The following is a 14256-nucleotide window of genomic DNA, read 5'->3' as shown; positions in this document are numbered from 1 at the left end:
CCCACAAGCAAGCACAACAACAAAACACAAACACTAAGAAAACATCAGCTACACCCATCCCGCCAACACCTTCACAACCCTCCACATCACATGCCTCCCCCATGGAAACTCAACCAGCTAAACCTAATCCAACCCATGACGAAGATTTCTCCACTACTGAGGAAACAATAGACACTACTCCAACTAAAACAAACCAAACTTCCCAACCAGCCAACACCCCAAACCTAAATAACCTCACCTTACTCCTAGCATATATGCATAGTCAAAACTCACCAAAAGCTAGTATGGAATCCTTCCACAAAGTAGCTTTCAATCTAAAATTAACCGATCTTCCCTTCTTCCTCTTTAACCTCCATCTAAAAGAACTCACCGAATAAAATAAAAACTAAAAACTAAATCACCAATCACCCGAACCCAATATTCGAAGGACTAAATATTTTTCAGTGGAACGCCAACGGACTCACCTCCCACGGCCATGAACTAAAAACTAAATTTAAACTAAATAAAGGCCCTCACATTGCTTGTATACAGGAAACCAAATTCTCAAAAAAATCGAAATTCACACTACCTAACTACAACTCAGTTAGAACTGACAGAGCTAAACCGAAAACAAGAAGAGCCGCAGGAGGACTAATCATATTTATCAGGGAAGATATAAATTACGAAGAAATAAAAATAGACACGCCAAACCTAGAAGCCAACGGCATTAAAATCACATTAAATAACCGAAACATAAACATCATAAATATTTACCACTGGGCGGAACAAAAAGTCCAACCTGAGGATCTAAACAAACTACTCAAAATAAGCGATAAATCTACTATATTCCTAGGAGACTTTAACGCTCACCATCCTACATGGAGCATAGATGATAAAATAGATAATCATGGCAAATTAATCTCCGAATGGATAGAAACAAACGACCTAGTACTCCTTAATAGCAACCAACCCACGAGGTACGATAAGATAAACCAAAAAATGTCGGCTATCGACCTAACCATATGCACCGCAGATCTAGCCCAAAGCACTCAATGGGAAGTGCACGACGTCCCGCTAGGTAGCGACCACTTCCCCATAAACATAACCATAGGAAATACAAACGTACCAATCCAAACAGAAAACCAAGAACCAAAATTCCATTACAAAAAAGCTAACTGGGACCAATTCCAAGATATCTGCAACGAAGCTAACTTAAACGAAATAGAAAATAATGATCCAGAAACCTATTGTAAAAACCTAACAGACTATATAATAAACGCAGCCAAAACCTCCATCCCCTTCAAAGTATCTAAGACAGGCAAACCGACGGTACCATGGTGGAATGAGGAAATAGAACAGACTAGACGAAAACGTAAATCAGCCTTCAATAAAGCAAAACGCGACTACAAATATTTAAACATAGCCCACGAACTAAACCACCAGGTTCAAAAACTAGTCCAAATAGCCAAAAGTAGAGACTGGAAAAAATTCTGCGAAGGTATAAATAACCGTACAGATGCCAGAACGGTCTGGCGCAAAATCCACGCCATTAGAGGCTTAAAACGACATAAAAAAAACCCTAACATTAACAACTCAACCAACCCCGCCCAAAAAGCAAATAATCTCGCCAACCACTTTTCGGCCGTTAGCAGTAACAGCAACTTCAGCCAAAAATTCCAAGATAAACTTAAAACAGAAAACAAACCCACAAAAGAACCAAACAATAACAATCTAGAAATAAATCAACCCTACACAATGGAGGAGCTCCTCTACGTAATCCAAAACAGGAAAAAGGGCACAGCCCCAGGATTAGACCTAACCTCTTACCAAATAATTAAAAAACTCCCCCTAAAACTGCTCCAGGCACTACTCAAACTATACAATCTCATCTACCTAAACGGACAGGTTCCTACACCCTGGAAACAGGCCCTAGTCATACCAATCCCTAAACCTAATAAACCAGCTAATCAAGCTAACTCATATAGACCAATATCCCTAACTTCAAACTTATGTAAAGTAATGGAATCAATGGCTAAAAATAGATTACAACATTACTTAACCCAAAATAACACCATAAACCCAGATCAAAGCGGTTTCACTCCTGGCCGCTCAACCCTAGATAACCTCGCCCGACTAGAACAAGATATTAAGACAGGACAACTAAATAAACAATATACCACAGGCATCTTCTTAGACTTCTCTAAAGCTTTCGACATGGTATGGCACGATGGGCTAATACAAAAACTTAAAAAAATAGGACTCAAAGGTCAGATAATAAACTACATCCAGGACTTCCTAAACAATCGTAAAATAACCGTGTGTATAGACCAAACTCTATCGGACCAATGTCCCCTAGAAAATGGCACTCCACAGGGCAGTATCCTCAGCCCCACCCTCTTCAATATAATGATAAACGATCTATTCGAGGGTCTATCCCCTAAAGTAAACACATCAAAATTCGCGGATGATGGAGCCATCTGGATCCGCACTAAAAGCATGAAAATGGCCACAAATCTACTCCAAAAATCTCTTAATAAAATACAACAATGGGCTGACAAATGGGGCTTCTCCCTTAACCCAGAAAAAACAACAGGAATAGTATTCAAACATAAAAACATGAAACCCGCCTCCCCAATCCTCCAGCTAAACAACCAAACAATCAAATTTCAAAAACAAACCAAATTCTTAGGACTTATTTTCGATGAACATCTCACCTGGGATGCTCACATCCAAAACCTAACAACTAAATGCAGTAAAGACCTAAACACCCTAAGATGCCTAACTGGCTCTAACTGGGGAGCCTCCAAAGATACTCTCCTCTCTCTCTACATATCCCTAATTAGATCAAAACTAGACTACGGCTGCGCCATATACAACACCCTAAACAACTCTCTATCCAAAAAACTTGACTCAATACAATATCAGGCTCTCAAACTCATTACACGCACCCAACATGGCACCTCCTACACCTCACTTCAGGCCTTAACAGGAGAAATGCCACTAAGTCTACGCAGGGAACAGCTAAGCTTAAATTTCTGGGCCGCGTCCCAATCAAACCCTCTCATCCAAAACTTAATAAACCAAAACATCAGCCCTAAAAACCAAGCTCTAGCTCGTAAACACCCCTTACTTACCCCAATATCCCAAAGAATAACAAACTACCTAAATGAACACCAAATTAAAAATCTTAAACAAAACTGCAAACAATCAAATATCTTCACCCCTAAACTTAAAATACCCAAAATAGACACAACACTAGCTAGCCAAATAAATAAACAAACCGACTCAAACATAGCTAAAACTACCACACTAGCATACATACACAAAAATTGGCCAAATTGGTGTCACATTTACACGGACGGATCCTCAGATCCGACCTCCAAACACACGGGTTTCGGAGTCCATACCACACAACCAACTAAAACCACACAATCCTTCCGACTCCCAAATAACCAATCAATATTCACGGCCGAACTAATGGGCATGGCCTCAGCCCTCCACAATCAAGAATCCAAAAACAACCAAAAAATCCTAATACTTACTGACTCCCTAAGTGGACTACAAGCCCTCCAAAACAAAAATACCAAAAACCGACCTAAATTAATAAATCAAATACTTAAAAGCTCCAACGACCTAACAAAAGCAGGCAAACAAATAACCTTCTTGTGGATACCCGCCCACGTAGGAATATACGGTAATGAAAACGCCGATAAAGCAGCTAAACTATCCCTTAAAATCCCAGAAATAAGCTTAAACTTACCCATCTCAAAATCAGAAATTAAAAGTGTAAACAAACAAAAAATCACAAAAAAATGGCATAACCTATATCTAAACTCAAATAGCAAAATCAAAAGAGTGCTCAGCAAACCACTAACCAAACCAAAAATTCTCCATCCATCAAAAAAAATCGACAGAGTAATCACTAAACTCCAAACAGGACACACCAACCTAAATAACCACCTAAAAAAATTTAAAAAACACACTACAGGTAACTGCCCACACTGCAAACAACCAGAAACCCCAGAACACGCACTCATCCACTGCACACACTACCTAACACATCGAACCGCATTACAAACCACCCTCAATCTAAACAAGGCTCTCACTCTAGAAGCAATACTAAACCCACAAAATAAACTAGAAAACTTCAAGGCCTTAGGCGTATTCTTAATAAAAACGGAACTAATAAAACGCATCTAAAACCATAATAACCTACCAAATCAAAATCACATAAACAAACAATCATCCACCATACCCAGCTCCCTTAGTTCTCCTCCCCAACCCCATCAGCATCTATTCCAAATCTCAAAATTCCCAAATTCTATATAAGCAACCCCAAAAGCCCCCTCTTGGGTTGCACAGACCACCCTCGCCCCTTTCGGAAACACATTAAATGGCCTGGCCGGGCCCGTGTGCGAAATACGCATCAGTCGGAAAGCGCACGTTAAATCTCCAAAGTAAGTAAGTAAGTAAGTGCACGGAATGTGGTACACTGCTCCGGATGGTTCTGGCTTGTGGCTGGATGGTGGTTTCCCTGTGGCTTTAATTGTGTTCTGAATAGTATGACTTCTTTTGAAGACTACATCAATGTTGGCCTGTTTCTTTAAGAGTCTCTGGATTTTGTGGCTAACTGTTCCAAAGTAGGGGAGGCTGATCACAAAGGGTGCAGACTGTGGACGTGGGGATTTCTGGGATTTCTTGGTGATGGTCTTTATCGTCTGTTGTACTAGTTGCTCAGGATAGCAGTTATGCTGTGTAAATACTTGTTTGAGGTGGCTAAGTTCAGTAGTTAGATGTTGCTTCGTGGAACAGATGCTGTGGGCTCGTCTTGCTAGGGTTGACACAATTCCTTTCTTGACTTGAGGTGGATGGTTGGATGCATAGTGTAAGTATTGATCTGTGTGGGTGGGTTTCCGATAAACAGTGGTCTGGAGTTTGTCGTTTTTATCTTTCTGTACGAGTACATCAAGGAAAGAGAGCTGTCGATTGGTTTCTTCCTCCATGGTGAACTGCATACGTGGGTTTGGGGAATTAAGGTGGTCCAATAGAGTTCTGGGGTCGTTGTTGGGATGTAGGATGGTAAAGGTATCATCAACTTTGCGGAACCAGCAGAGGGGAGTTATTGGGGATGTTTCCAGGGCTTTTTCTTCCAGGTGGGTCATAAATATCTCAGTGATCAAGGGTGATAGTGGGGATCCCATTGGGAGGCCGTGGGTTTGTTGATAGAATGTGTCTTTCCAGGTAAAGTATGTAGAGCTGATACAGGAGTGTATGAGTCGGATGATGCTGTGAGTTGTTAGGCGGGTGTCTAGGGATGGGAGGATTTCTACAACGCGGGTTCTGATGATGCGTTTCTGGAAGGGGCAGCTTCTAGAAGGCTGGCTTTATCTTAATAGGAGCGACATGAGGGCGATTTGATGCATTTTCTACCTGGCTTCTTTCTTATCTACTTGCCAAATACTGTTTTGATACTGACTGTCTGCCAGCTTCAATACCTTTTTTTATTTAAAGAGAGGCTTTTTTCACGACCTTCAACAGTGGCAATATTCGGAACATGGATAAATGAACTAATATTAATCTAGGGCTTGTTTCGTTTTGAATCTGCGACTTATTTGAACAAGGGCATTGACCTTTTTTATTGTAAACAAGAAATGTGTGTTAAAATTGGAATTATTGATTTTTTATTGATCTAGTGTGGTCATACATGTATACTTGCTTCACATTTTAATTCTGTGCGAACTGATTTCTGGGTTAACCAGAATTTGGAAAACAGCTCGTAACACAACCTATCCCAAGAAACTATCCAAAAAGACGTAAATATAGTTCCGGATATATCTCCCTCTAGCACCTCATTATTATGTGTTATTATGTATTATAATATGGGGCTTAACACATAATATCTACCTTTTTAGCTTCAACTTACCGACAACCCAAGCATAGTAGACACCATTCTGCTCCAGAGACAGAATTTCAAACTTCATGAATGTGTCCTTCCCGACATTTTGTAGGTCCACAATGTTGAAAATACCTTGTCGTTCATCGTCAGTGATGGAGCCTCTTTCAGTCTGCAAACATATCATCAACATAAGGTCTTTCGATGGAACTCAAATCTTAAATTACGCCGGCCACAGAAAAGGTTATAATAGATACGTATACGTAGAATTTTCTAGGAGGGTCATCTATACTCACAAACTGTCCACATCTATAGTTGCCAGCCTCCGTGTTGTTGGACAGGCCCACGTAGTACATCATCATGCCGATCTTGGATCCGAACCCGTCCCAAGGTACATCTACGAAAGTGTTAGTATTGACAAATTCCTTCATGTCGATGAAACCAGCTGAAACACAAGGTGATGAGATGTGTTCAGGAAGTGGTGTTCACTATCATGGATCGATACATTATATATTGTTACACAGCAGCAGCACACAGGAGACAAATGCTAGCAGATGGTACATCTCAAGGTGTCTTTGTTAGTCGTGTTTGTATACGTCCTGACTAAGATTTGACAGAGTGTTACAAGTAAGTACCATATGATACTCTTGCTGTGTGATGTCTGATTTTTCTACATATATTAATCTACATATTTCTACAAGTCCTGGAAAAGTGAAGGTCTCACCGGAGACTCCTCCATCAAAGCCAACAGAGAAGCCATTGGACGTGACGTCAGTCCTAGACCCGGAGCGGCTGTGTGCTCTCACAGTGAAGTAATACATTGCCGTGATGGGGGTGAGGTCAAGGTCGTAAAAGGTCACAGTCTTGTTGAGGCCAACGTTGACAAACGGTACAACGTTGTCACGTGTTTTGAGGAAACGGCGGTCAGTTCCAACAGCAACCTCGTAGAAAGCGACTTCCTGGTTGGAAGATTTCTCTTTGTCCTCATCTACAACGAAAAGGTGAAAACGCCCTTTATTTCGAAAACACAAGCAAATACATTTGAATCTTTGAGCAGACAGCTTTGTTTTTAATAATCTGAATGTTCTTTAATTCTTTTCATATTTTCTTCTTGAGTTCCTAGATGAGTTACAGGAAGACTATCCTTATCTCATCATTTGTATGGAGATATGGAAATATAATATTGCAAAAACATTATCTAACCAGCTTTTATTCCAGTTGACACGTCGTCAGCATTGCCATCACTGCCAAACTTATCCCAGTTGGCGCTGACTTTACTTTTAGTTCGGAAGAACTCAAGGTCAAATCCCACGACATCTCCATCATTGACCTGTCCAGGCACCAGGGGGTCATCCTCGATGGTGATGCCGTTCGACCTGATGGTGTAGGTGTAGTCCATGGCGTTGGTCACCCGTAGGTACTGGTAGTAGCGTTCCATGTTTTTCAGGCTCAGCTGGTCGTTGTCGCCATGAGTTCTTCCTGGAATTGAAGAACAATTGATGAGATTCAGCTGCTTAACCAAGTAAATTATATTTTAGTTTTGTGTATCTCCTTTTTCCCATTCTGAAAACATCACAAGCATTAGAAAGGTATAGGCTCCTTATTAGTTCCGTCAACAGAAAAGTTCACAAATGGAGAACAGATTTTTATTTTTTTTTATAGCTGAGTTCAGTAATAAAACTGTGTTCAATCCAATTATTAGCTCTAAAGTTCTGGAAATACATATGTACAAATGCCTCCAGTATCGAATACACGTGATCATTGTCAGCTGCTGTCACAACGCCCACCTTCTGTAATGAAGTACTCCTGGACCCTCAGACCGTCAGCCCTTTGTATTGCCCACGCATACTTGACCACTGGACACGGGTCACCTGACACGTCCCACTTGGCCCCCATTCGGGACAGACTTGTCTGAAAGTCACTGTAGAGAAACAAGGTCAACTACAAATTAGATACTGAATCATCTTTTTATAAGAAGATGATGATATTACCTGACCCTGGGCGTTTTCTCAGTGTATCTTGTGAGGTCTGAGTTGTTGGTATCATGCTTTGAGACAGATATTCCTGAAGCTGTGTTCACAGACAATACTCACAGGTCTCCATCGTGACTGTCGCCATCCCAGATTCCAACATGAGTGAGCGGCTCCAAGCCCTGACTGAGGTAGGACATGTAGATACCGTTAGACGTGGATATTGTGCTGAGGCCAGCTCCATTGGTAGCTTTTACTGTCACAAATATCTGTAATTTGAAATTCATCATTGGATGCGTTGTGTGTTCCTAGTAAATCCAACCTAAGATTCCCCTGTGATGCTTATTATGGAAGTGATGGCCAGAATAACACATTACCCATCTTGTGGGCATGACACAAACTACATATACAACTCAGGGAAATCTCTTTTGTCAAGAGTCAAGGATCAAGAGTTATCTCACCTGTCTCACTCCCTTCAGTATCAGGCCCGTGACTGACAGGTATCTCTTTGTGACGTCATCAGTCTCAAAAAAACCCCTTAGCTGTCCCCCTCCAGGTGAAGTGCCAACAGCTATCTCGTATCTGGAGAAGCCAAAACGTCAAAATGAGAAGCACAACAAAGCTTTATATAGATAAAATTGAAGGGCAGGTGTTAATCTTGTACTTTGATGAAGTCTTATCATACAGGAAGTGCTCAGTTCTACATGTATCTGTGCAAAGTGGCTATCAGTTTACTTTATGCTTTCTTCCTGCATCACTGAAATACTGCGGGTTCAGAACATATTTAATGACTGTCATCAAGACGTACTTCAAAATCTCCGTCTCGTCATCAGTGAAGGTCTGCCAGGCCACGTTGACAGTGGACAGAGACTCCTGGCACACCGCGTCTATAGCCAGGCAGTCTGTGGACATACAGTTGTGAAGGATGTAGTAATGTAACACATAGTGTATACGGTAGTAATGTAACACAGTGTAGGATGTTGTAATGTTACACATAGTGTAGGATGTTGTAATGTAACACATAGTGTAGGATGTAGTAATGTAACACATAGTGAAGGATGTAGTAATGTAACACAGTGTAGGATGTAGTAATGTAACACAGTGTAGGATGTAGTAATGTAACACATAGTGTACACGGTAGTAATGTAACATAGTGTAGGATGTAGTAATGTAACACATAGTGTAGGATGTAGTAATGTAACACATAGTGTAGGATGTAGTAATGTAACACATAGTGAAGGATGTAGTAATGTAACACAGTGTAGGATGTAGTAATGTAACACAGTGTAGGATGTAGTAATGTAACACATAGTGTAGGATGTAGTAATGTAACACATAGTGAAGGATGTAGTGATGTAACACATAGTGAAGGATGTAGTAATGTAACATAGTGTAGGATGTAGTAATGTAACACATAGTGTAGGATGTAGTAATGTAACACATAGTGTAGGATGTAGTAATGTAACACATAGTGAAGGATGTAGTAATGTAACACAGTGTAGGATGTAGTAATGTAACACAGTGTAGGATGTAGTAATGTAACACATAGTGTAGGATGTAGTAATGTAACACATAGTGAAGGATGTAGTGATGTAACACATAGTGAAGGATGTAGTAATGTAACACAGTGTAGGATGTAGTGATGTAACACATAGTGAAGGATGTAGTAATGTAACACATAGTGAAGGATGTAGTGATGTAACACAGTGTAGGATGTTGTAATGTTACACGCAGTGAAGGATGTAGTAATGTAACACAGTGTAGGATGTAGTGATGTAACACATAGTGAAGGATGTAGTAATGTAACACATATTGAAGGATGTAGTGATGTAACACAAAGTGAAGGATGTAGTGATGTAACACATAGTTAAGGATGTAGTAATGTAACACATAGTGAAGGATGTAGTGATGTAACACATAGTGTAGGATGTAGTAATGTAACACATAGTGAAGGATGTAGTAATGTAACAGTGAAGGATGTAGTAATGTAACACATAGTGTAGGATGTAGTAATGTAACAGTGAAGGATGTAGTAATGTTACACACAGTGAAGGATGTAGTAATGTTACTCATAGTGAAGGATGTAGTAATGTAACACATAGTGTAGGAGGTAGTCATGAAACACATAGTGAAAGATGTAGTAATTTAACACATAGTGTAGGATGTAGCAATGTAACACATAGTGAAGGATGTAGTAATTTAACACATAGTGTAGGATGTAGCAATGTAACACATAGTGTAGGATGTAGCAATGTAACACATAGTGTAGGATGTAGCAATGTAACACATAGTGAAGGATGTAGTAATGTTACACATAGTGTAGGATGTAGCAATGTAACACACAGTGTAGGATGTAACAATGTTACACATAGTGTAGGATGTAGTCATGTAACACATAGTGAAGGATGTAGTAATGTAACACATAGTGTAGGATGTAGCAGTGTAACACATAGTGAAGGATGTAGTAATGTAACATATAGTGTAGGATGTAGCAATGTAAAACATAGTGAAGGATGTAGTAATGTTACACATAGTGTAGGATGTAGTCATGTAACACATAGTGAAGGATGTAGTAATGTTGCACATAGTGTAGGATGTAGTTATGTTTCACATAACTGAATACAACTGATCGCGAAACGGTGAATAGTAAGTATTTACATAGGATGTTATAAATAAGCCAAATAACTGCTCTAAACTATAATCGGTTCAAGACATGAGCAAAGCATCGAAACATGTTCATCGGGAAAACGACATATATCCCCTTACCCAAAAAGGGCGACCTTTCTGATCTTTTGTTGGCTTTTTTATAGATCAAGACACGTGAACATCCGGGGTAGAATAGTTCTACAGCAACCCATGCTTGCTGTAAAAGGCGACTCTGCTTGTCGTAAGACGTGACTAACAGGATCGGGTGGTCAGGCTCGCTGACTTGGTTGATGCATGTCATCGATCCCAATTGCATGGATTGATGCTCATGATATTAATCACTGGATTGTCTGGTCCAGACTCTATTATTTACAGATAGCCGTCATATAGCTGGAATATTTCTGAGTGCGGCGTTAAACAGCAAACCAACCAACCAACCAATCATAGATCCAAGTAACTTGTCAAAGATAAACCGGTCAACGGAACCCAATTTTTGCTTTCTGATCCATGTCCACAGTTACTCAGTATGGGCCGTCATGCTACAATGTATATCTATGTAGAAAAATATAAGTGACATAATGGTGGCGCCCACCTTCCTGTGTTTCACACTTGTAGGTGTTGAGTTTCTCGGTGATGATCTCGTTGGTGACGTTGATGATGTAGACAGACTTCAACTCAACCACAGTGCCCGGCGATGGGGGTGTGGTGTCCACGTTGATGGCGTTGGAGATGCTAGATGACGTCATTCCCACTTGGTTGATGGCCTTGACCTTGGCGTAGTATCTCTGACCATGTGTCACCTTATCAGCTAAGCCTAAGTATGAAAACGTTGCCAATTTATTACAAGCCGTTATATTTTTCATTTTTATTATCATTACAATGTTGTTATACATTGTGTCCAACAAAAATCTAGAATGGTAATGACAATTGTTTTATAATGGTTGAAACCCGAAGAAGTTTGAAATAACGAGCCAGTTTTACACACAGATACAGTTATACGTTCTTTACCTGAGACTAGATGTTTGGCAGCATTTCCCGGCAGTTTGACAGGTGCAACGACGTCCTCCAGCCCCTCATGGGAGCCAACAGCAAACTCAAACTCTACAACCCGACTCTCGGCATCGTAGAACCCTGTCCATGTGCACTCCACGGCAGATCTCGGCTGTATTTACATAAACAATGTAAATATTTTAAACAATTTCTTCCTCATATCTTACCAGAACATAATAATGGAAACAGATGAACATTAAATCATCATGGTGACTGCATAATACACAATGAAAATTACTACCATAACACGCTTTTATCCTAAAGGCTGTCAAATCAAGTTCGTGTTATACAATGTTAGAAACACCTCCTGGTGTCGTATAGTGAAACTGTTAAATTTGTTATTTGCAGAGCACTGGCGATGGATGTGATTGTGTGACAGTTGACAGGTGCACTTGGTACCATTCTAATTATAAAATGGCTGCCTGTATATAATCGAGTCTGGACAAAGCAAACTGGTGCCTAAAACAGTCAGCCAAATACTGAGCTTGACCGCTTGATCCCTATATAAGTCGGTTTTCAGGACAAGCATGAAGAACAGGAGTCTGACCAGGATTTCCGGATTGACTTATAGGTAATACCTGAATGAAGTTCGGACATGTCAACACCCCCTCTGTTGGGGATGAGGTGTCCACCACAATATAAGGGGAGATAATGCTAGCAGACAACCCCAGTTCATTTTCGGCTGTCAGAGTCAGAATGTTTGGTTTTCCTGAAACATATATTTGATACAAATATTTTAAAATACCAAATTCATGCCAGCTCTGCACTGAACACATACACAATAAAACACAACATTTGACAGAGACAAGATCTGTTTTCTGTATAAAAGTTAGAGGAGACTATTGGTGTCAGCATAATCGAAGTTAATGTCAGACTTATTTCATAATTTTCAGTTAATCTTGTATTTGTTATTAACGCTACCAATAATTCTTACTGCATTAGCGAGAAAATCGATCAGTACGTTTAAGGCCTTCTAGCAAAATAGATTAACAGTCTTGACCATCTTATAATTAGTTCATGTAATATTACCAAGCACGAGATGTTCATATTTAATTCATTGTTTTATTCTTCACCAATGCCTGTTCTTACCATCAGTTGTGGGTTTGATGCCAGTGGGTAGAGCCCCCTCGCCGGTCAGCAGGATCTCCACGTCAGTCCGGGGCTGGACATCCTCCCCGTGGGGGTAGGTCCCCACAGAGTAGTACATCTTCTTGACTGGACTCTCACTGTCTGCAGCCCTCCAGGAGGAGGAGATGGAGTCCACCTCAGTCTGGTACAGTGTCGTGGTAGGGGTCAGTCTGCTCTGGTTGTTCTCAGAACCATAGCTGCGGGGTAAACATGAACAATCTTTAGTTGACAGTACATAGCGTTTGAGACCAGGTTGCACTGGTTGTTCCCAGAACCATACCTGAGAGGGAAACACGATCAATGTTTAGTTACTTGTGCATGTGCCTTTTAGTTGTAAACTGTTTGGGTCAGTCTGCTCTGATTTTCTCAGAATCATCGCTGCTAGTCAAACAAGAACAATGATTTGTTAACTAGACATTGTTGTGGTCAGTCCGCTATGGTAGTTCTGAGCCTTAAAATGTAGTTACGAGTGAAAAATGAACCATGTTTTGCTGACGTATGTTTTTGTTTGGTCAGATTTCTTTGCTTGTTCTCATAACCATAGTTTACAATAATTAGATAATCCACATTTCATAAACAATGTTTAGTTTTGGCTACCTGTGTATCCAGTAGTTGGATAAGAAACAAGCCTGCTAATTACATTCGGTCAGGTAGCAGAGTATTCATTAAAATTCTTTTTCTTCTTGATTTCAACCAAGCACACTTTAAAAACGACATATTTGGTGAGCACACATTACTACTTAACCAAATATCAGTATCATAATTAATGAGAGAGTTATTTCGCAACTATCGTTTTGTTGTCTCTTAACGTATTTGGACACGGTGTTGGCAATCCACAAGGGAAAAGTCTGAATAATGATTTGTATATGTGTCTACCTTTCGATGTGGATTTCAGGAGGCGTAATATCAACAGTAAATCCATCTGACGTAGATTCCAGGATGTTGCCTGCGTTGGTGATGCCGCGGACTGTGGTGTAGTATGTCCTGCCGGATGACAGCGGTAGAACAGCCTGGCCAAACCCCATGCTGGCGATACCTGCAAAATATGTTGTTATATATCGTAACAGGGAATTCTCGACAAAAAATTAAAATAAATCAAAACAGATTCATTAGCACGTGTATTGTCCAAACATCTAACGATGCGCAATCATGTTTTTTCATCTCTTGTCATGTTGATGGTAAAGGGTACTGTAAGGCGTCGAACGACGTCTGTACAGAATGCACGTGTACAATGTCTGGATTATATTTGGAGGATAAGAATTCAAACCCTTTTGTTTGTCTGCAAATATGTTTAACCCACCATTTCCAGGAACATTGGTCTCTGATTCTTCATGTATGAGACCCGCCATGATGAACGGTTGCACCTCCTCGCCACCAGGTGTCGTGCCTACCGCCCAGTCATAGTACGTCAGACCGTGCTCGTGGCTCTCAAACCCGGCAAACTGTACCGTCACAACTCCCGTGTCTTTCTGGTAGTCAATGTCGCTACCGATGCCAATGAAGTTGGCTCTCTCGGTTGAGTCGGCGCCGTCGATGACAATACCTTGGGATAGAGATTCCTTTGAGTGTTCATGTATGAGAAAATGCAAA

The 14256-nt window shown here is 40.5% G+C and overlaps 1 protein-coding gene across 1 annotated transcript in view; it reads right to left on the bottom strand.

The window, feature by feature from the left end:
- The window catches only part of LOC139471455 (uncharacterized), a 141452-nt gene that overhangs the window by 26626 nt on the left and 100570 nt on the right, over positions 1-14256 (bottom strand). The window contains 14 exon segments of the mRNA XM_071253816.1: positions 5903-6044; positions 6169-6317; positions 6597-6860; positions 7076-7351; positions 7660-7793; positions 7966-8111; positions 8304-8424; positions 8651-8744; positions 11081-11302; positions 11497-11650; positions 12117-12247; positions 12628-12863; positions 13543-13702; positions 13967-14209. Coding sequence (XP_071109917.1) covers positions 5903-6044; positions 6169-6317; positions 6597-6860; positions 7076-7351; positions 7660-7793; positions 7966-8111; positions 8304-8424; positions 8651-8744; positions 11081-11302; positions 11497-11650; positions 12117-12247; positions 12628-12863; positions 13543-13702; positions 13967-14209 — 2472 coding nt within the window.

The sequence above is a fragment of the Haliotis cracherodii genome, unplaced genomic scaffold (genome assembly GCF_022045235.1).
Source record: "Haliotis cracherodii isolate W230 unplaced genomic scaffold, xgHalCrac1.p SCAF_22, whole genome shotgun sequence".
NCBI lineage: Eukaryota > Metazoa > Mollusca > Gastropoda > Lepetellida > Haliotidae > Haliotis > Haliotis cracherodii.
The sequence above is the reverse complement of the archived record's forward strand: the minus strand, read 5'-3'. Positions and strand labels throughout refer to the sequence as shown.